The sequence below is a fragment of the Vulpes lagopus genome, chromosome 2 (genome assembly GCF_018345385.1).
Source record: "Vulpes lagopus strain Blue_001 chromosome 2, ASM1834538v1, whole genome shotgun sequence".
NCBI lineage: Eukaryota > Metazoa > Chordata > Mammalia > Carnivora > Canidae > Vulpes > Vulpes lagopus.
In genome coordinates, this window is record NC_054825.1 from 50,329,363 (window position 1) to 50,353,013 (window position 23,651).

General features: G+C 38.4%; 1 protein-coding gene across 2 annotated transcripts in view; it reads left to right on the plus strand.

Moving 5' to 3' along the window:
• Positions 1–23,651, plus strand: part of AAGAB (alpha and gamma adaptin binding protein) — a 53,926-nt gene extending 30,275 nt beyond the window's left edge. The window contains exons 6-10 of one of the 2 annotated variants that reach the window (XM_041740543.1): positions 15,525–15,607; positions 16,469–16,565; positions 20,539–20,643; positions 21,107–21,156; positions 21,818–23,651. In XM_041740543.1, the coding sequence (XP_041596477.1) occupies positions 15,525–15,607; positions 16,469–16,565; positions 20,539–20,643; positions 21,107–21,156; positions 21,818–21,895 (413 nt within the window). In that variant the 3' untranslated portion in view covers positions 21,896–23,651. The remainder of the gene's footprint in view (positions 1–15,524; positions 15,608–16,468; positions 16,566–20,538; positions 20,644–21,106; positions 21,157–21,817) is intronic. The other variant, XM_041740552.1, reaches the window with a different exon arrangement.

The window sequence follows — 23,651 nt, forward strand, 5'->3', positions numbered from 1 at the left end:
CTACTATAATTTAGGGACATTTCCTAAAGCTTAAAATGGCTTACCAATTACAAATAAAATGAAAGCATTATTGAACGTACAGGAGATAGTTTATGGAGTATATTACACTAAGAGATGATCCAAGCAGAAAATAGATAAGTTCCATAAGGGGCTGCCGATGGATTCTCATGAACAGTGGTTGTACCTAATTCAGGTGGGGAAGGTACTTTGCCTGAACCTTGTATCCAAGACTCCAAGACTAGTATCTTGGAGAGCAATCATGTTTTTCTTCCCAGTGTTTTTCTATTCTTAATTTTTTTCTATCAAGTCTTATAGTCACAGAGAGCCTGGAGAGAGAGAGAGAGAGGCAGCTGACACTTGGCCGAGGGAGAGCAGCTCCTGCACGGAGCCCGACGTGGATTCGAATCCCACGTCGGGCTCCGACAGGTGCATGGAGCCTGCTTCTCTCCCTCTGCCTATGTCTCTGCCTCTCTCTCTCTCTGTGACTATAATAAAATAAAAAAAAGAAATGCATTAAGTCTTAGACCAGATGGGTTGACGCATTGAATTTTGTAGAATTTAATAAAGGACATTATTTTATCTGGTATGATAGTGTATTTGGATTAGCCAGGTGAAGGCATTTAAGATGTAGAATCCCCATGCATACAACGGGTGGGACATTTTCCTTTAACAGATCTTACACTTTTACAGGTGAGGCCTCAGAGAGGAGAGGTGACTTGGCCAAACTCACACAGTCAGTCAGTAGCTAAGGTAGGACCAGACAACAGATCTCCTGACCAGGATTGTTGTTTTTCCATTACAGTATGTTGATTTACATTGTTGGCTGGTTAGAGAAATGAACACAGAGTAGTTAAATAATTTACCCAGGCTGCATAGGAAATATTGGCAGAGCCAGATGAGTTCATTCCCTATAGAGCCCCCCTCAGCCTAGATGTAGTGGGGGATTTTAACAAGATTTTAAGAAGACAGACTGGAATTAGTGATCATATCTGAGAGTTGGATTTTTTTTTTGCTTATTGCATTTAAAATAAACCCTTTCAAAAAAATCAAATCCATTTAATTTAATTTTAGTGTTTTAAATTTTATGTTTTTATTGAAGTTTAGTTGACACACAGTGTTATTAGTTTTAGGTGTACAACATAGTGATTTAACAAGTCTGTGCTTTATGCTGTGCTCACCACAGGTGTGGCTACTATCTGTCACCATGCAATGCTATTTATCACTGACTATATTATATTCTCTTTGCTGTAGCTAATATCCTCATAATTATTCATTCTATAACTAGAAGCCTGTACCTTCCACTCCTCTTCACCCATTTTCCCCATCCCTTGCACCATCAGTTTGTTCTCTATTTATAAGTCTGTTTTTCCTTTTTTTTTAAAGATTCCAAATATAAGTTGAAATCATATTTGTCTTTTTCTTTCTGACTTGCTTCACTTAGCATAATACCCTCTAAATACATTCATGTTGTTACAAATGGTAAGATCCGGTTCTTTTTAATGGCTGAGAAGTATTCCATTTTGGATACATACTACCTCTTCTTTATCCATTCATCTATTGATGGACACTTGGGTTGCTTCCATATCTTGGCTATTATAAATAATGCTGCAGTAGACCGGGGTGCATGTACCTTTTTGAATTAGTGCTTTTATATTCTTTGGGTTAGTACCCAGTAATGGAATTACTTAGATCATATAGTATTTTTATTTTTTATTTTTTGAGGAGTCTCCATACTGTTTTCTACAGTGGCTGCACCGATTTATAGTCTCACCAACAATACACAAGGGTTCCTATTTCTCCATATCCTAGCCAACACTTGTTTTTTATCTTTATGATTCTAGCCGTTCTCACAGGTATAAGGTGATATCTAATTGTGGTTTTGATTTGCATTTCTCTAATTAGTGCAGTAGTGATATTGAGCATGTTTTCTTGTGTCGGCTTGCAAAAATGTCATTTTAAATCAGATTTTTTTTTCGTGTTAAGTTGTATACATTACATATTTTATTTATTTATTTATTTATTTATTTATTTATTTATTTATTTATTTATGATAGTCACAGAGAGAGAGAGAGAGAGAGAGAGGCAGAGACACAGGCAGAGGGAGAAGCAGGCTCCATGCACCGGGAGCCCGACGTGGGATTTGATCCCGGGTCTCCAGGATCGCGCCCTGGGCCAAAGGCAGGCGCCAAACCGCTGCGCCACCCAGGGATCCCTATATTTTGGATATTAACTCCCTATCAGGTTATTTGCAGATATCTTCTTCCATAGTTGGCCTTTTTTTTTTTTTTTTTTTTTGGTTTTTTTTGTTCGTTTGCTTTACTGTGCAAAAAGTTTTTATTTTGGTGTAGTCTCAGTAGTTTATTTTATTTATTTATTTATTTTTTACCAAAATATTGGCACTTTAATGGTCTGGTAACATCAACTCCAGAACTTGGTATAAGGCGTGGAACTAGTAAACGCTCAACGCACCGGAAACGGACGACGCATACCTAAGGGAAGAAATTTCAACATTTTTGGCTCAATGAACAGAAGTTATCTTTGGAAAATGGTAGAGCGTGTGGCATTTGCTTCCTTAGAAATTCAGGTTCTGAATTTTCTGGCAGAATCTTGTCCTCCCCTCAGAGTTCTCACAGAAGTCTAGACTCATGCCCTTCGCCAGGTGGCACCTCAGTAGTTTATTTTTGATTATTTTTCCCCCTTGCCTGAGGAGACCCATCTGGAAAAATGTTTTTAAGGCTAATGTCAAAGAGATTACTGCCTGTGTTTTCTTCTCAGAGTTTTAGGTCTCACATTTAGATCCTTAATCCATTTTGAGTTTATTTTTGTGTATGGTTGAGGAAATGGTCCAGTTTCATTCCTTTTTATGTAACTGCCCAGTTTTCCCAACACCATTTGTTGAAGAATCTGTCTTTTCCCCATTGTATATTTTTGCCTCCTTTGTTGCGGATTAATTGACTATGAGTTTGGCTCTATTTCTAGGCTCTCTATTCTGTTGATCCATATGTCTGTTTTTGTGCCAGTACCATATTGTTTTGATTACTATAGCTTTGTAGTGTATCTTGAAATCTGGGATTGTGATACCTACCTACGGCTTTGTTCTTTCTCAAAATTGCTTTGGATATTTAGGGCCTTTTGTGGGTGCATATAAATTTTAGGATTATTTTGTTCTAGTTCTGTGAAAAATGCTGATGGTAATTTGATAAAGATTGCATTGAATCTATAGGTTGCTTTGGGTAGTATGGATATTTTAACAATATTAATTCTTACAACCCACAAGCATGGAGTATCTTTCCATTTTTAGAAAGATATCTTTCCATTTTATTGTGTTGGCATTAATTTCTTTCATCAGTGTTTTACAGTTTTCACCTTTTTGATTAAGTTTATTCCTTGGTTTTTTTGTTTTTTTTTGGGGGGGGGTGCAGTTGTAAATATAATTATTTTTCTTAATGTCTGTTTTGCTACTTGTTTTAGTATAGAGAAATGCAACAATTTCTGTATATTAATTTTGTATCCTGGAACTGGATTCATTTATTACTTTTGATATTTTTTTTTAGTAGAGTCTTCAGGGTTTTCTATGTATAGTATCATGTCATCTGCAAATAGTGATAGTTTAACTTCTTCCTTGCCAATTTGGATGCCTTTTATTTCTTGTTTGTTTGCTGTGAGCAGAACTTCTAATACTATGTTGATTAAAAGTGGTGTGTATGGACATCCTTCTCTGTTCCTATCTTAGAGGAAAAGCTCTCAGTTTTTCACCATTCAGTAGGATGTTAGCTGTGGGTTTTTCACATACAGCCTTTATTATTTTGAGGTATGTTCTCTATCCACTCTGTTGAGAGGTTTTTGTCATGAATGGATGTTGAATTTTGTCAAGTGCTTTTTTCTCTGCATCGTATTGAGATGATCATATGATTTTTATTTTTCATTTAGTTAATGTGGTATGTATCAATCACATTGATTTGCAGATATTGAACTTGCATCCCTGGGATAAATCCCACTTGATCATGGTAAATGATCCTTTTAATGTATTGTTGAATTCAGTTTGCTAATATTTTGCTGAGGATTTTTTTCATCTATATTCATCAGGGATATTGGCCTTTAGTTCTCTATTTTTGTGTTGTCTTTGTCTGGTTTTGGTATCAGGGTAATGCTGGCTTTGTAGAATGTATTCTGTATTCAGAAGCTTTCCTTCTTCTGTTTTTTGGAATAGTTTGAGGAGAATAGGTATTAACTCTTCTTTAAATATTTGGTAGAACGGGATCCCTGGGTGGCGCAGCGGTTTGGCGCCTGCCTTTGGCCCAGGGTGCGATCCTGGAGAACCGGGATCGAATCCCACATCCGGCTCCCAGTGCATGGAGCCTGCTTCTCCCTCTGCCTGTGTCTCTGCCTCTCTCTTTCTCTCTCTGTGACTACCATAAATAAAATAAAATAAAAAATTTAAATATTTGGTAGAACTCACTTGTCAATCCTGGATTTTTGTTGGTTGGGAGTTTTTTGATTACCAATTCAGTTTCATTACTAGTAATTAGTTTGTTGAAATTTTCAGTTTCTTCCTGATTCAGTTTTGGAAGACTGTATATTTCCAGTTCTTCTAGCTTGTCCAAGTTGTTGGTATATAATTTTTCATAGTAGTCTTTTAACAATCCTTTGCATTTCTGTGGTGTTAGTTGCTATTTCCCCTTTCATTTCTGATTTTATTTATATGGATCTCCTGTCTCTTTTTTTAGTAAGTCTGGCTTAACAATTTTTTATCTTTTCAAAGAACCACTGTTGGTTTCATTGATTTTGTTTCTATTGTTTTTTGGCTCCCAATTCATTTATTCCTGCACTAATCTTTATTATTTCCTGCCTTCTCCTACCCTTGGGCTTAGTTCTCTTTTTCCTGGTTCGCTTAGTTGTAATGTTATATTGTTTATTTGAGATTTTTCTTATTTCTTAAGGTAGGCCTGTATTGCTATAATTTTTTCTAAGGGAAATTTGCTTAGGGGGATGTTTTTGCTGCATCCCAAAGATTTTGGACCATTGTGTTTTCATTTTCATTTGTCTCTATGTATATTTTAATTTCCTCTTTGATTTCTTCATTGACCCTTTCTTTGGTTGTTTAGTAACATGTTTTTTTAGCCTCCTCATGTTTGTGCCTTTTCCCCAGTGGTTTTTTTTTTTCTTGTAATTGATTTCTAGTTTCATATTGTCATGATCAGAAAAGATACATGGTATGATTTCAATCATAAGTTTATTGAGACTTGTTTTGTGACCCAACATAGGATCTATCCTAGAAGATGTTCCATGTGTACTTGAAAATAATGTATATTCTGTCATTTTTGGATGGGGTGTTCTGTATATACCTGTTAAATCCATCTGGTCTAATGTGTCTTTCAAAGACACCATTTCTTTATTGATTTTTCTGCATGGATGATCTGGCTGATGTAACTGGGGTTACAGTCCCCCACTATTATTGTAGTACTGTCACTTTCTTCCTTTATGTTTGTTAATATTTGCTTTATGTATTTAGGTACTCCAATATTGGGTGCATAGATACTTACAATTGTTATATTCTCTTGTTGGATTTAAAATAAATCCCTTTTAAAAGGCTGTCTGAAATGGTGTTGATACTACCTCTATTATGCTGTTCTGACTTAATCCAAAGTATAGATAAAAGCTGCAGATAGTTAGTATAATAAATACTTATATATTACTTTTGAGTGAAAGATAGTTTATTTTAAATTATTTAGTGTTACAAGAGATTATTCTCTTCAGTTTGAGTTAAAACTTATGTAAACAGAAGGTACTCAGTTCATGTGTTTTTGTTACTTAATTTCATATTGTAAAAGCAAACAGGTAAAATTATACTGCTGAAATTGTAGGCAAATTATTATCTGAGAAAGAGGTTTGAAAATCTCCCTAATATAAGACATAACTTTTGGGTTATTTTATAATAACCTAGTTGTTGTTTTTTTTTAAGATTTATTTATTTATTTATGAGAGAGAGAGAGAGAGAGAGAGGCAGAGACACAGGAGGAAGGAGAAGCAGGCTCCATGCCGGAAGCCTGACGTGGGACTCGATCCTGGAACTCCAGGATCGTGCCCTGGGCCAAAGGCAGGCGCTAAACCGCTGAGCTACCCAGGGATCCCCAATAACCTAGTTTTATATTCTTAGCTCTACCAGTGTCTTGTTTCATAAAGTAAGGTATGCATTCATAATGCATAGGGTGGAAGGTGTGACTTCCAATGCTCCAAGAAATGAAATGGTTAGGACTGCCTTTACAATTGGGCTCTGCTTTTTCAGACCTCTGTGTCCACATCAGTTTGCTCACTGCCTTGCCTCCCATTTCTTGGCTGTGGCTCAAGAAAAGAGATGTGGGTACAACCTCAGCTGTCTACTTGAGTTACCCTCATTCCCTGTCAAAGCTGGGCTCATGGCTGTGGGGGCCTAACATTTGGGCCTATCATTTATAGTTTGATAATATCCCCTTTATGAGCATCAGGAAGGGAGAACCGGGTAGCCCGGGTGGCTCAGCGGTTTAGTGCTTCCTTCAGCCCAGGGCCTGATCCTGGATACCCGGGATCGAGTCCCACGTCAGGCTCCCTGCACGGAGCCTGCTTCTCCCTCTGCCTGTGTCTCTGCCTCTCTCTCTCTCTCTCTCTCTCTGTGTCTCTCATGAATAAATAAATAAAATCTTTAAAAAAAAAAAAAAAGGAAAGGAGAACTGGAGGATCAGTACTTTTTGCCAAATATGTCTGACATTCTTCCTCACCTGGATGGCTCAGTCTATTAAGCATCTGACTCTTCGTTTCAGCTCTGATCATGATCTCAGTGGTGTGAGATTGAGCCCAATGTTGTCTGCTTGAGATTCTCTCTCTGCTCCTCCTCTCTGTCTCTCTCTCTCAAATAAAATAAATAAATAAAATCTTTATAAAAAAGTAGACCCCTCTTACTCCTTTTCTGGTCTCCAGTGAGGTTGCTTTTTTTTTTTTCTGTCTGGTACATCATAAGAGTTGGTTGCAGAGTACTTTGTTATCACTGGAAGAGCTAGGTATCATAGTACTGTGCCTGGAACTTGGGAGGCACTTGGTAAATAAGACTTGGTTTTAAGGGCAGGGAAAAGAAGATGGTTAATAGATGCCTGATGAGTTGTTTTGTTTTTCAGATGAAGTTGTCACTTGTTTCATATAAGAAGGTAGCATTATACACATTGTCCTTGTTTGAACTTTCAGTTTAGTGTTACTCGGAGGTCCCCATCCCAGGCTTTGTCTTCTGAGCACTGATGAGGGCCATGTAGGATTTAGTCTGTACTTGTGGCTCTTGGGTGTTCAGTGGGTCTTTTTACTACAAATACCACCACTGAGTGAAGGGCAAGGAAGGGAGATTTTATGATCTTTCACTGTTACTAATCAGTAAAGGAGGGACTACACTGAACAAATATGCAGAGTTGTGACTTTGATCCCACAGTGGCAAACAATAATTGTAGAGATTGGACTTCAAAAGCCCTGAGAATTTACTTTCAGTTTATCTGTTATAGTTTAATCTCTAATGATAAAGATGGGTAAGGATTGAGTGAAATTTTAATAGTGGAAACATTCCTTCATTTGATAGTTTTCTATGTTCCCATTATAAATGAAAAAAATTAATCATCTATTAATGTATGTTCCCCTGAATTTACTTGGTGATAAGATACCAAAGTAGAAATCCTAGAATCTAGTTTAAGGAATGAATTGCAACTGATATATAGAGCAGTGGCAAGAAATAAGTACCAAAAACACAAGATTAATCTGGCTGCCTGTTTTCTGCCCTACTCTCCTGAGAAAGTAGATGACTAATGCCTTTAGTATAATTTTTTTTTTAAAGAGAGAGTAAAAATAAATAATTAAATTTAATGTCAACAGAAAATAAAACATCAAATTTATGAGAGGAAAAATGGTTAATGAAGAGGATTCTAGTGGAGTCTTTATCTGCCTTGCTCATCTGTGTCTCTTGATCCCAGTTTCCTCATCTCTAGGATAGTATAGAATTATACCAGCATCACATTCTATGGAACCGTGTTCCTTGAGTCAGACTGAGTTGTTGTTCTTTTTATCCCATGCCTAATATTGTGGAATTTTTGAAGGAATGATTTGAATAATCTCTTAGGTTGTCTGTGAATGTTGTGGTCAAAAATAAAATAAGTAGATCTCTATTCATGTGAGTGTATATGTGCATGCCTTTGTGTTGAAGGCATCACTTGGAAGAAATTGTGTTGTAAGAGAACAGGGAAAGTGAGAATTGTGAATAGTTAGAGAAGATGGAAGGGAATAAATGAGTCCAGTGATTAGGCTTTGTTTAAAAAAAAAAAAATCACCCTCTAATGCTTAAGCAAATGAATGGTGGGAGGTCTCTTCAGGTTGTTATCCTGGAGGCAGGGCCTCCTTCTGCAGCCACCTTGCAAAACATTTTTGATAGTTTTCCTATCAAAACATTTGATAGTTTTGATAAACATTTGATAAACATTTTGATAGTTTTCAGAGCTGGTTATAAACCACATAAGAAAAGTCATCTTTTTCACTATGATAGCATCTTGTTTCCTTGCTCTTGTTATTCCTCACACTTAGTTCTGAATGATTTTTGATTCGATTCAAAACATTCCTTTGAGGATTTTTTAAGAGTGTGCTTCAGGCTGTAGATACAACTCTACAATGGAGCCATTATTGGAATTAGTGTAAAGCTTTCCTTTACGACTTTGTGAAAGACAGGACTCATTCTTCTGTTTAGTTTAGTTTATTAAGAATTTGTGCGTGTATGTGCACAGAAAAGAAAAAGACCAGGAGGATTTATGCCAAAGTATTGATTGGCATCTCTCATTTCATTTTCTTCTTTATACTTTTCTGTTTTCTAAATTTTCTACAATGAACATTTCATTTACAATCAAGAAAAAGGGAAAAAGCAGAGCCTGGCTACTTTGTGGTCCTGTTCATTTTATCTTTAAGCATTGGCAGAAACCATTCTTGACTTGTGAGCAGGTGTCCCAGGTATCAGAGGGTGAGCACAGATTCACTCTCGTGGGTTCAAAGCCAGTGATACCACCAGCCACAGTGCATCAAAGTTTTGTCTTTTCAAGCATTAGTTTTTTAGAACAAATCAGTTCTTTTAATTCTTTTTGATTTCAAAAATGTTCATTTCAGTATGTCAGGCAGAAATGGAATATGTTAAATATGTATAGGCTTATTTCCCAAATACTAGTGAAATCATTTCTGATGGAATACTTGCTTAAAATAAATTTTTATGCAGATTGTATGGTGTGATCTAAAAATACCATTCAAAAAATAGGCACAGTTTCTCTATGTAAGTTGAACTATCTTAGTTGTGGTGTAATTTGGTCATGGTGTCATATGGTGCAAAGGAAAATATTCTGTGGGGAGAGAAAGAGGATATAAAGAAAACTTAAAATATGGGGAACAGTTGAACTTCTTAAGATGATGCCCAAATGATTGCTTTCAAGAAATAAAAGCAGAATATAATACAGAAAATATTTAACAGGTCATTTAAGACATTTTAGGGGTGTGGCCATGGAAATTTTTAATATTGTAGCCATGTGTATACATTTGAAATAAACACTTCTCTGTTTAGTGTTTAGTGTTTTATGCTTGCAGCCTCTGTCTGAGTTATATACAGCTGTCAGCAGATTTTTCAGCATCCTTTGTATATTTAGCGCTATGCTGAAATTTCCCTTTTAGCCCAGGTTTTCAGTTGTCCAAGTATCTCATGTAATACAAGTCATATTTACTTGTGTGGAGTACGTTTTATGTTTCTATAATAATACTATGCTTTTAGATCTATGAAGAGGTATCCAAACAATGTCATATATATGAAATGTTCTGGAAACTTCTTATAAAAAAGTATATAAGTAGAAGCTCCTCCCCAAGGCACTTCAGATCTTTATTTTAGAGGCTGTAGCTTTGTTTCTGACACTTCTGGAAGAATTCTGTGCTAATGACTAGCACCACTAGATTTTTTTTTTTTAATGATACCATACTTTTTAAAATCTAGTATTCCACAGGTGCTATTTTAGTAATCTGGAATTGAATTAGATGTTTTTAGGACCAGAGTTTAATATACTTACTGTGTGCTCCAGAATGATTTATTTTATACCACTTAACAACTTTTCCTTTTCTGAAACTCAGAAGCTCCAGAAGAATCAGTTCAGTAGACGGGTTAATTTAACCCTTCCAGATTAATCTAGTATTTTGTGGCACCATTAAACCAGAGATGCTAGAGCCAGTTTCACCAATTACCTGCTAAAGGAATAAATTCTTATCAGGGATGGTGTTTCCATGCCCTGAGTCCTGGGGAGAAAAATCTGGCAAACAAGGAAAGGTTTATGTAGTCCTTTCCTATGAGAAAAATAGTTTAACAGTGGGTGCACATGGGCAGAATTTTGCTAAACACGTTTTCAACCAGGCAGGATTGAGAGTTTCCTTAAAACCGTAGGTGTGTAAAATATCATCCAAGTTTTTTTGAGCAACATGAATATGCGAGCAATCTGCTTTGGATGAACAAAAATGAGTTGTTTTTCTAATCATGAAAATTGATGTTTCTAACCTTAAAATATAAGCAGTGTACCATAGTGGACTGTCAGTTTGATTGCTTTTCTCTGTTGTTTATAAGAAAATTCTGAGCAAAAATCCTTCCAGCTTATTATAATTAGCCTGAAACCTGATTATAAACTTGTAGTCATCTGTGAACCTTAAAAGGATTAGGATATTTAAGGTTCTTGTTTTTCTTTTTAGTAATTAAAAAAAAAGCCCAGCTGATTCAAAGTTACTATAAGAGGCTAAAGAGTGCCTCTTCATAAAATCACAAGCTTCTAGAACAGAAAGGACCTTAACAACCACGAATGGCATTCCTCTTATTGTACAGAGCAAAAAATTGAGATGCAGGAAGATTGATTAATTGCCCCGAGGTCACACTGTAGGCCCAGCCAGGAGTGAAATCCAGGGTTTCTGACTGGTAGCTCAGTTCTCTTCCCATTATTCAGATTTTTTTCATCATCATATCCATTATTAAAAGTGGGGCATTCTCTTTTGTGATAAAATACACATAGCACATAGTCATTATATTAAAAAAAAAAAAAACTTTCAGTAGGTAAACACGTGAACATGAAACAAAAATCAGAAGGCACACAAGGGTTCGTGGTCTGCAGTGCTGAGTCTAGCTCCCTAACTCCTGTCCATCCCAGATACCCTCCTTGGAAGCAGTCACTATAAAAAATGAGGGATTTTAAATAGGTTGTTTTGATCTAATAACTTGCCTAAACTGTCACGATATTGCATTATTTTTTAGGGATTGCAGCTTGGCCTGCCAAGTTTAGGTAATGCCCCACAGAGGAAAAACATAAGCTGTGAAATTGGAATATGGAGAGATTTGTGATTTGGATTTTGAAAATTATCCCAAGCCCCGTGTATTTCCAGTAATAAAAGTGACGGGTCTCTTACAGCAATTCTCTGTTACTTGGATAATGCCTTTTGTATGAAGAGTCTCAAGTATACTATAGGAATTTTCACAACATCAAAAATCCCTGTCAGAGTATTGTATTGTATACATCTGCTTTAAAATCTATAGCACATTGACCAAAAAAGAAGGAATTATGCTGATGTTTAAATAAACCTCCGTATAGCCATGGGTGTGAGACACCACATGGCTCTACTTCTCTTGGCCTCTGAGCCTCCACTGATGACACCTTAGTGCTTGGTTCTTGGATGGGGCACACCCAAGCATTTGGCCTAGAACGTTCCTGGCAGAGTGAGCAAGTTGGATGAGGAGGTGAAAGGGGCTGCAGGAGTATGTGGGCACCATAGGCCCTGCTGCCACCATTGGGGTATGGCGTGAGAAAAGCAGCAGGTTCCTGGTGCCCACCCAGCGCCTTGGTAACCTTAAAAACAGCTACTGGGTTGCTCGTGTGCGCAGCTGCTCATGTGGTGAGAGGTGAGGTGAGGCTGGAGAAAGCTGCGGGCCTCTGCCTGGCATGCCACGGTCAGGCCTCCGGTCTTGTGTAGAAGACAAATCTCTAAGGAAGGAGGAGGACAGAGGCTGCAAGTGTTTCTCTTTCCTCAAAGCCTCTGTGTGACTCTGGTGGTTTAAAGAGCTGAGAATAGGTTCAGGGAAGAAGGAGAGAGGAAAGACAAGGGGAAGGAAGTTCTTTTTGAGAGAGAAATTCTTTGACTTATATACCATTAGACCCTTGGATTGTGGGTTTCACATTCTACTCTAAGGTGGTGATTCCCCGCCCCCCCCCAAACTTCCCTGATCCTAAGATTCTCCTGGAATACTTGCTAAAAGTTCAGCTTCTGGGGCATCTGGCTGGCTCAGTCGGAAGAGCATGCCTCTCTCTTTTCTTTTTTTCTTCTCCAACTAATATCATCTTAAATGAAGTTAAAAGTGTTTTCTTTTCTTTTAAATTGTTTATTTAAATTCAGTTCAATTAACATATACTGCATTATTAGTTTCAGAGGTAGAATTTAGTGATTCATCAGTTGCATATAACACTGATGCTCATACCATCAAGTGCCCTCCTTAATGCCCATCACCCAGTTACCACATCCACCCACCCATCTTCACTCCACCAACCCTGTTATTTCCTATGATTAAGAGTCTCTTATGTTTGCCTCCTTCTGTTTTTATCTTATTTTATTTTTCCTTCCCTTCTCCTATGATCCTCTGTTTTGTTTCTTAAATGCCACATATGAGTGAAATCTATGGTATTTGTCTTTCTCTGACTGACTTCACTTAGAGTAATACTCTCTAGTTCCATCCACATCATTGCAAAAAGATTTCATTCTTTTTGATGGCTGAGTAATACTCCATTTTGTAGATATACCACATCTTTATCCATTCATCTATCAGAGGACATCTGGGCCCTTTCCATATTTTGGCTGTTGCAGATATTGCTGCTATAAACATTGGTGTGCAGGTGCCCTTTTGAATCATTATGTTTGTATCCTTTGGATAAATACCTGGTAGTGCAATTGCTGGGTCATAGGGTAGTTCTATTTTTCACTTTTTGAGGAACCTCCATACTATTTTCCAGAGTGCTTTCTAGCTTACACTCCCACCAACAGTGTAAGAAGTTTCCCTGTTCTCTGCATTTTTCCTAACATCTGTTTTTTCCTGACTTGTTAATTTTAGCTCTTCTGACCAGTGTGAAGTGGTATCTCATTGTGGTTTTGAAACGTATTTCCCTGATGCTGAGTGATGCTGAGCATCTTTTCATGTGACTGTTGGCCATTTGTATGTCATCTTTGGGGAAATGTCTGTTCATGTCTTCTGCCCATTTCTTGACTGGATTATTTGTTTTTTGGGTGTTGAGTTTGATAAGTTCTTTATAGATTTTGGATACTAGCTCTTTATCTGATATGTCATTTGCAAATATCTTCTCCCGTCCTGTTGATTGCCTTTTAGTTTTGTGGACTGTTTCTTTTGCTGTGCGGAAGCTGATCTTTTTTTTTTTTTTTAAGATTTTATTTTACTTATTCATGAGAAACAGAGAGAGAGAGGTAGAGACACAGGCGGAGGGAGAGGCAGGTTCCCTATAGGGCGCCTGATGCGGGACTTGATCCCAGGACCCTGGGATCATGACCTGAGCCAGAGACGGATGCTCAACCACTGAGCCACCCCAGTCATTGCCCCTGTGTGAAAGTTTATCTTGATGAAGTCCTGATAGTTGTTCATATTTGCCTTTGCTTGCCTTGCCTTTGGAAATGTGTCTAGCAAGAAGTTGCTGTGACTGAGGTCATAGAGATTGCTGTCTGTGTTCTCTAGGATTTTGATGGGTTCCTGCCTCACTTTTAGGTCTTTCATCCATTTTGAGTCTATTTTTGTGTATAGTGTAGGAAAGTGGTCCAGTTTTGTTCTTCTGCATGTGGCTGTCCAATTTTCCCAATACTGTTTGTTGAAGAGACTATCTTTTTTCCATTGGATATTCTTTCCTGCTTTGTCAAAGATTAGAGAGTTGAGGGTCCATTTCTGGGTTCTCTGTTTTGTTCCATTGATCTTATGTGTCTATTTTTGTGCCAGTACCATATTGCCTTAATGATCATAGCTTTGTAATACATCTTGAAGTCTGGAATTGTGATGCCTCCAGCTTTGGTTTTCTTTTCCAACATTACTTTGGCTATTTGGGGTCTTTTCTGGTTCCACACAAATTTTAGGATTGTTTATGCCAGCTCTGTGAAAAATGCTGATGGTATTTTGATAGGCATTGCATTGAATGTATAGATTGCTTTGGATAGCATAGACATTTTAACAAAATTCTTCCAATCCATGAACATGGAATGTTTTTCCATTTCTTTGTGTCTTTATCAATTTCTTTCATGAGTATTTTATAGTTTTAAGAATACAGATTCTTTACTTCTTTGGTTAGGTTTATTCCTAGCTATCTTACGGTTTTTGGTGCAGTTGTAAATGGGATCGATTCCTTGATTTCCCTTTCTACTGCTTCATTGTTAGTGTACAGAAATGCAGCTGACTTCTGTGCGTTTTTATATCCTGTGGCTTTGCTGAATTCCTCTGTCAGTCCTAGCAATTTTTTGGTGGAGTCTTTCAGTTTTTTTACATAGAGTGTCATGTCTGCGAAGAGTGAAAGTTTGACTTCTTCTTTGCTGATTTGGATGCCTTTTATTTCTTTTTTTTTTTTTTTAATTTCTTTTTGTTTGATGAGCATGCCACTCTTGATCTCAGGCTTGTGAATTTGAGCCTCACATTGGGTGTAGAGATTACTAAAAATGAATAAATCAACTTGAGAAAAAATTAAATTTCAGCTTCCTTGGCATCTGCTCCAGAGGTTGTGCCTCAGTAAGGTCTGAAGTAGGGTCCTTGAATACCTGGGTAGTTTGCATAGATGTTCCAGGTAATTTTGAGGAACACAGTGATCAGAGCTGGTGTGTACTGTCATCAGTTCTAGATGTGCTGCTCCAGATTTGCCCTCCATTGTAAGTACAAACATTGAGAGTATGGGGTGCCTTAAGTGCAAATGGCTTATGTATCACAAAATGAAAACTTTATTTTTAAAAAAATTATGCATGTTCCTTTTCCCCTGATAATAATGCCTTTGTGTTGCTTTTTAAAAAATGTTTCTGAACACTTAAAACATTGTTTAAAACACCGGAATGCTGGTTCATAGTGATTGTTGAAACATGAGTGTGGTTAACCTTTGCGAAGGAACCCCTGAGTGGTCTTGTTTGTTGTAATGGCCCTGCCACTATATTTGACCCAGACCTATGTCTGTGAGTTCTTAAATTACTCAGAATTGAGAGAATATGGTAATTGCTAGTGACTACTTTTTTTATTTTTAAGAAGTTTTTATTCAAGAAAATTCATATTTTCAAATAATTATTATGAAGAAAATGCAAGCATGAGTAAGATATTGTCTGACAGTAACAGTTTTATAATTAGAACTTTTATAATGAGGAAATAGCCACTGTTTCTTCATAACGGTCATTTTAACATTTTAAAATAAAATGTAAATAACACATTTCAGTGATTGTTTTCTTTTCAGATAGGAACCAAGGCTTTAGCCTTCTTAGCTCATTGGCTGGAGCAAACCATAGCATTGGATCAGCAGAGACGTGTCATTCAGAGGTAAAGATTCTTCCCGAATCCTTTCATGCTTTAGTTTTCATTTCTCTTTGTCAGTATGAGTCTTTATACCATTTATCATTTTTTTTCCTTTCCATTTGAGAGGCAGCAGACAATAGTAAATGAAGGATAAAAAGAGAATCTAAAACAGTCATCTTGTGCCTGGTACCTGTTGAGAGAAGGCTAGTTCAGCATTAAAGCAATAAGCTCTTTAAGATGTTTGCAATTTGGGCTGTTCCATGACATTTTTTTGCTAGAGTGCTTTAAAACATGTGCTAGGATTCCTTTGAGACATAAAGTTACCTCCAGATATTTATAAAATAAAATTGATGGTTCTTTTTCAGTCCTTACTATGTATGAGGCCCTGTACCAATCTGAGGCAGGGTTCCTGCCCTCAGTGGGTTTCCTAGTCTGACTTCAGCCTTCTGTTTTCAAGGACTTTGGTCCAGGTATACTTTGGTCAGCATGCCGGCTCCAAGAGCAAATAAAAGAGTACCAGATTGTATTCCCAGGCATCTTTTTCATCACATTTTGAGTAAAACATGGCTCTTAAAGGAAACAGAAGTCAGTTTTAATAGCCAAGAATAGCAGCAGAATCATAACACTTTGTAGTTTTTCCTTGAGGGAAAATACTCCTGACTTAATGAATGTTTAGCCTCTTATTATTACTTTATATATATATATATATATATATATATATATATATATATGACATTGATCCTTCTTCCATCTCTCCTTGTCTGTAGCTCCTATTTATTACTACTTCTCTAAAGCCAACCAGGGAGTGGAAGTGTGAGCCTTTTTGGCTTTAGTTCTGAAATAGCCTACTATTAAATTATTGCTTGTGTGTCTTTTCCTCAACAGCAGCCCCATTTGCCAGCAGCAGCTAGGACTGAATCTCTCTTGGAGCATCGGGGTGGTGCATCTAACACAACAGACGCTCAGGCTGATAGCATCGTGGGTAAGTTCCTCCTCTGACTGCCAGGAGACAGCTCTGTGGAACTTGGAAGAGGTGTGGGACATAAATCATCCAGGAGGAAATTGACTTTAAACATGAACAAGGGAAGAAAATTGATAATGTACCCCAAGTGAATGTAAGCCTTATGGACAGCTATCAGAAAAGGAGGGAGAATAACCATATAAGCAATCTGTGGGTACCATTTTCTCTCTGATTCTTATAGCAGGATCTTGATTCAGATAGACAGAACCAGGTGGTGAAACAGCTTTATATCTCCATATTCCAGTTTTTTTTCATAGTATTTAACAGTTGGCAGAATTGATGGTAACAAGAATAATACAAGTGTATAAGCCCTTTCACATCCTTTGAAAGTTCTTTTATAGCCACTTTCTTGTGTTTGGTAATGAAATTTGGCAGAAAAGTTATTTTATGGATATTAAGCTGAAGTCCAGAGCAGTGTAATAACTTGTCCAAGAGTATCTAACAAGAAGGTCCTGGAGCTGAAACTAGAATCCATTCTGGTGTCTAAAAGCCAAGAAATGTAGTTTACAATAACTGTAAATGTCCTTTTGTTGGGCAAATACTGACATCTCTGCTCTCTCTTTGTACCACAGAGGCCCCATGTGCAGAGTTTTCAAAACTCTTTTTCTGACTAGAACAGAGTCCATGTAGAAAGTGATTGGTAATAGAAACATATTAAGAAGGAAAAAATTACATATAATCTCTTTTCTGTTTAGTAAATTCACCCTAGTCTTTTCACTTGGGTCCTTCCTATTGGCTTTAGACCTGCTAAAGTCTCTGCCATTAAAACAAACCAATAACCACACTGAAGGAGGTAGGGAAGACAAGAACTAACCTAAATAACTTGGGGAAACAGCATTCTGACTGAGTACCAGCAGGCCCAAAACAGAAACAACTGAATGGAAATAGTGAACTCTGCTTAATAAATTCGATTGTCAAAGCAGTATGGTTTAGAAATTATAAAATTACATATATTATATATGTAATTTGTAATTACATATGTAATATGTAATGTTTCAGGGTTGAAAAAATAAACTAAGAGGGAATGAGAGCTAGGTTTCTCACTTTCCAAGAAACTGCATGTAAGGAAAGGAGAAGGCTTAGATGAACCCTTTGGTACTGGGCTAGAACTTGAAGGTATTAGCATGATGATATACTTAAAGTTAGAGCAATAGAGCAATAAACAGTGATGTGCATATGCATGTGTTAGTATGCATGTATGTGTGTGTGTGTGTGTGTGTATATATATATGGATTATATATATATATATATCTTATCAGTTTCCACTGAGAGGGCCTGGAAGTCCCCAACTCGAATAGCAGTTGACACCCTTAGCATTTATTTTTTATTTATTTTTACTTTTTGAAAGATTTCATTTATTTATTTATTTATTTATTCATTCATTCATTCATTCATTCATTCATTCATTCAGAGACACAAAGATTGAGAGAGAGGCAGAGACACAGGCAGAGGGAGAAGCAGGGAGTCCGATGTGGGACTGGATCCCGGGTCTCCAGGATGACACCCTGGGCCAAACGGCGGCACTAAACCTCCGAGCCACCGAGGCTGCCCAACACCCTTAGCATTTAGATCTTGCTTTTAATACATCTTCTAATAAAGGATCCACTTGGAGAAGTGATTGACTCGAGGGCTGGGGCAGGAAAGATGCAAGGTGATGAACCTAGTACCATTTCACGGGGCCAGAAAGTAAGGAAGGTACTGACAAAAACGATGGGGATGTGTTGAAAAGGCACCGAACCAACCTGGGAGAGCTTCTAGGGGCCAACACTGGAACAGTTTGACCAGCAAGAATGAATTTAATATTGGGCTGTAACCCATAGAGTAAAATAAATATCTGTGAATCCATACTAGTATAAGAAATAACTGGGTTAGAAAGGACTGCTCTTCCTTAGAGCAGAATTCTAATTAATACCTGTATAAAGAATGAGGGAAAGAAAAATCCTCACCACACACCACAGTAATAAATGTTGTTGTGGCCAGGATCCACTGATGAATGTGAAAATTAGTTGATGAAAGTTTTAGAAGAAACATGATGTCTGCATTGTCCAAAGTATCTCTCCCAAGATATCTACTTATTACAAAGACGAAAATAGTAACTTTGCACTGAAGAAACCTGTCAGATAGCACTTCCGGTGGCGGTAAGCCTCACCAGCTATAAGGCTCCCAGACATCATGTGCTGCCTAATAGGGGCACCGGAAGGGCTCATCATGTTTCCGGTCTCTGCCAGAGGTGCATAACCTCAGTCTCATAGGAAAACTTCAGACAAACCCGTGTCAGGGGACAGTCTACAAAATAACTACCAAGGACTCTTCAGAAGTGTCAAAGCCATGACAGACGAGGAAAGGCTAAGGGATGGTCACACTCACACACTGAAGGAGATGATACAGATCTGGTGGCCAAATGCTGTGTAAGCTTCTGGAACAGAGTGTTAGTGAGAGAGCTGACAAAGTTTGAATGAAGTCTGCAGTTTAGTTAATAGCACTGTACCATTGCTAACTTCTTGACGTGTATCATTGTACCATGGCTAGGTAAGATGTTAATGCTAGGGGATGAAGGTGGAACCCTAATGCTTTTGCAACTTTTTTTTTGTAATACTACAATTATTTGAAAATTAAGGAAAAAAAAAAGGCAAGACTCTACCAACAAGAGTAAGACACATGTCAAGCCCTGCCCCTGTCTCCCTCCTTTCTTTAATAAGCTTTCCAGCCCTGACCACACAGTACTCACTCCCACCAAGCTTTTGCCCTATTTACCACTCAAACACTTCACCAGCAGCCTCCAGACCACTAAGTAGATACTTCCCAGTCCTTATCTTGACCCCTTGGCAGCATTCAGTATTATGGATCAGTCCCTTTTTAAAACATTTTCTCTTGCTCACCCAACACTTCTCCCAACACTTGGAGTCCTGGACAATTGAGTTCAAATCATGGCTCTTCCAGTAGTGGTGAGATGATCTTGAGTTAAGTTACTTAGCTTATGTGGGCCTTAGTTTCCCTTTCTGTAAAATAAAATTTTTCCTCATAAATGCTTTTGCAAACATGAAATGAAATCACCAGGTGCCAGGGTGGCTTAGTCCATTAAGCATCCAACTCTTGATTTTTGACTCAGGTCATGATCTTGGGGTCATGGGATCAAGCCCCACCATTGGGCTCTGCACTCAGTGGGAAGTCTGCTTGAGGATTCCCCCCCCCCCCAACTCACTCTCTCCCTTGGCTCATGTGCAGTCTCTCCCTCTCTAAAATGTATGGGATGAATTCTAGGGAAGGAGACTTGTTAGCTGGGCTGGCTAGGGAAGACGTCATAGAGGTGTTTGTCATGGAGTGGAGAGTGAGTGAGAATTCTGATTAAAGACAAATTTTGATGAAGAGATAACAGGCTGTGGTAGAAATAATAAAGGATTTTAGCTCTACTTCTGAGTAGCTGTAATTTTAGATGAGTTCTTTTTTTTAAACCCAGCCTCTTCGTGTGTAAATTGCAGACATTGGTATCTGTCCTATACCCACCTTAGATAGTGGCTGTCAGTAATCAGTGTGAAAATAGTTGTTGTATGGGAAAATATGGTATAAATTCCAGGCATCTATTGTTGATCATTGCATCTTAGTGGAGAGTGAGGTCTTTAGAGTTGGAAACACCTGAGTTTCCAAGTTCACACCAGTTGTGACCTTGAGCAAGTCACTTCAACTCAAAGCTCTAGTTTTCTCATCTCAAAAATTAAACAGTATTCTTTGCCTCGGTATAATGTTGTGTGGATAAAAGAAGTTGCTCTTTATTGGGGAAGGCCAACTAGCAGCCCAGGAGGGGGAAGGCTGGAACACATGGGGTATTCATTCAGTGAGGACTCCCATCAAAGCGAGGATTGATTGCCTTAGGACTGTGTAGTTAGCACACATGTGAGTGATAAATGGCAAATAACGTGACACATCCTTTTTTCAGATCCCATGTTAGATCTGGATATTCAAGAATTAGCCAGCCTTACTACTGGTGGAGGAGATTTGGAGAATTTTGAAAGACTGTTTTCAAAGTTAAAGGAAATGAAAGGTAATTGGCTCCATTGTGTCTAACACGTTCCCATCTCGGTGCTCCTCTATTTTATATAGTAGGATTTTGGTTTTTAACTGTTGATTGGATTCCATGTTCTGGTCTCAACTATCTGTGGAGACACTTGGTGACTGGGGGACCTTGCCATCTTCTGGTAGAAATTCCCTGGGGAAAGTTTTCCTCTTTCTTCACTCTTCCCTCTTTCTTTCCCATCTCTTGCCTCTCTTGGTTTTCTTTCAGTGTGTCTCATTAACCTGGAATCAGTAAGACCCCTCTGCCAATTTACTCACATCATCCCCATGTGGAAAATCGGGAAGACTTAAGCTCCCTAACATCTGTAATGATTACTCCATGAGTATTTGTCTTTGAACCCCATCTCCCATCTTCTAGTGTTAGAACATCCATACACTCCAGACTCTCCTGTGCTATTAGATGAATTTCTTAAGATATATTTTCCCCCTAGACAAGGCTGCGACGCTTCCTCACGAGCAAAGAAAGTTGCATGCAGAAAAGGTGAGATGATCAGTCAGGTATTTATTGAGTATCTACAAAAAAGTCCAGTGCTGTAAGAATTATGTATCACACTCATTGACTTCTATTAAGTGTCTCAGTGTGAACTTTTCATCGGGTATTAACTTGGAACGAATTGAATGTTTACACAGTAGTGATATAATTGCTGTAGTCAAACCCAGATTTTTCAAATGTATGTTGAGTGACATGGAACTTTCATTGAGACTCAGGATGTTTGCCTTCTTAACTGTTGGGCTGGAAAACTCTTAGTCGTTTGTTTTGTTTTGTTTTGTTATTACCAACGCAACACATGTTCTTGGCAGGAAATGTACGTGGTTTATGGTATTTCATTGTATGAATGTGTCCTAATTTATTTATCCATTTCCCTTTTGCACATTTAGGTCATGTGCATTTTTTGCTTCTATAAATAGTGAAGCTGTGCATAACCTCATACATCCATCACCTTTGTATAGAACTCTGATTTTATCCTTAGTATAAATTTCTAGAAGTCCCAGATCAGGGTATGCAAGGGTTTTTGATATATGTGGCTGGAGGGCACATTAATAGAATTTTAGGCCTTGATCAGTTCAACATATTGACTGACTCATGAAACAAGCTGTAGTATAGCTGTGTCCTAAAATGTGTTGCATGCTTCTCTCCACAGGTGGCCAAAGCCTTCTGGATGGCAATTGGGGGAGACAGAGATGAAATTGAAGGCCTTTCATCTGATGAAGAACACTAAATTATTCGTGCTAGGGTCTGACTGCCTGAGATACTTCCCTGCTCCACCCAGTTCTATTTTGCTGAACTTCCCATCATCATGTTGGCCACCTGATTTAGTTCTAGGGCCCCCTTACTTTTAGTTTTTAATAGGAGATAGTAGGGCTTTTCTCCCTTGGTATATTTTAAGGGAGTAAGGAGTATAACGACAACAAGGAGTGAGGGTTTTTCAAATACACCATTTCTAGGAACAGGAGTGAAATGAGGCTCAGCAGCCTGTGTGATTTGCCCAAGTTGAAAGAGAAGGCCACCACGCCATTCCCGGTCCGCCTTTTATGTAATGTCCTCTGCAGTTACACTCGATTACTGCAGATCAGGAGCTGGTGCTACCTTTCCTCGGACTTCTGGACTTTCTGCTTTCAGGGAGCTTGCTGCTCTGAGCTTTGGTGCTTTCGATGGCAGGAAAGGGTGCAGCTGCTGATTTGATTTGTGCTGTAGTCGAGATGGGGCCAGAGTCAGTGGACCTCAGGTTAGTCTCTAGCTAAAAAATGCCTCTGGACATTTCATCTGAAATAGAGGGTCTCAGCTCACACTAGACACTAGAAATTACTGAGAAACGAGCGTGAATTTTTAGACAATGATAGAGGAGGCAAAGGTATCCTCCTCTGGTAGAGAGAAAACAAACCCATCTACCTTGCTGGGTTGCTGTTGTGGGGGTACAGGCAGGGATTTTTGTTTAAAAGAGAGAAGGGAACTTCAGGAATTCCCGGTTCTGGGCCATTGAAGCAGTATATGATCGTATCCAGAGGCTTTTGCATTAGTCTCGCCAGGAAGAAACTGTTCTTCCTTAGAACTCTTGAGATGTCAGAGCTCTGCCATCACACTTTATACCCCCAAAACAAGGCAATTTCCCGCCTCTCTGTCTCTGAGAGCCAAACAGATGACTGCCAAAATAGTCATACTGCAGTGTGGGTGAGCCAGGAAAGGATGTGAAAGGTTAGGCAGTGAAGCTCTGAGGACCTATGTTACTTCCAGGGCTGGGGGGATGAGTGGGGGCAGCCTGAGGGGAACTGGTTGCCAGAGGGAACGTTTGCAAAGGAAGGGTGGGAAATAGAGCAAATTAAAAAAAATCCCTATTTCTGTGTTTGTAGATACTTGGTAATGCATGCCATTAACCTTCCCCGTGGTAGTCCCTGCCACGGTTTTAGACTGGTGCCCCATGGCTCTAGACTGATTGGATGGTGCTGGCTAAGAACTGATCCTGGCCTACTATGGACTGTGAACTCCTTAGGTTACCAGCAGAAACAAGTTTCATCCTCCCCCTCCCCCGGTGACTGCCTTCTAAGCACTACAGAAAGAATGGCAGGAAGAGTAGAATGCCTCAGGTTCTGGACCAGGGCAGCTACCAGGAGGGAAGGTTTCAGTGATTGGAGTATTCAGGAAGAGCTGTCATCACAGGCAACATTGGCAGTTACCTTGCTTGGTGACTCTTTTTCCCCTTCCTTTTCTTTTTTCCCCTCTCTTAACTATTGTAAAGGTCTTTGAGACCATAGCTGATCGCCATTCCATCATTGTTTCTTTGAGGTGACATTAGCTATTGATTAAGAATGTAAGGGAGGTTGCAAAATGAAAGACAATGTTCTTCTCAAAACATAAAGGGTTCCAAAAAATACGTCAGGTCACATGGTTAGGAAAGACAGATTAGAAAAAGCTATGAATGTGATTTTGTGGATTGAACAAAGCCAGGTGATTAAAAAAGGATTTATTTATAAAGTCTA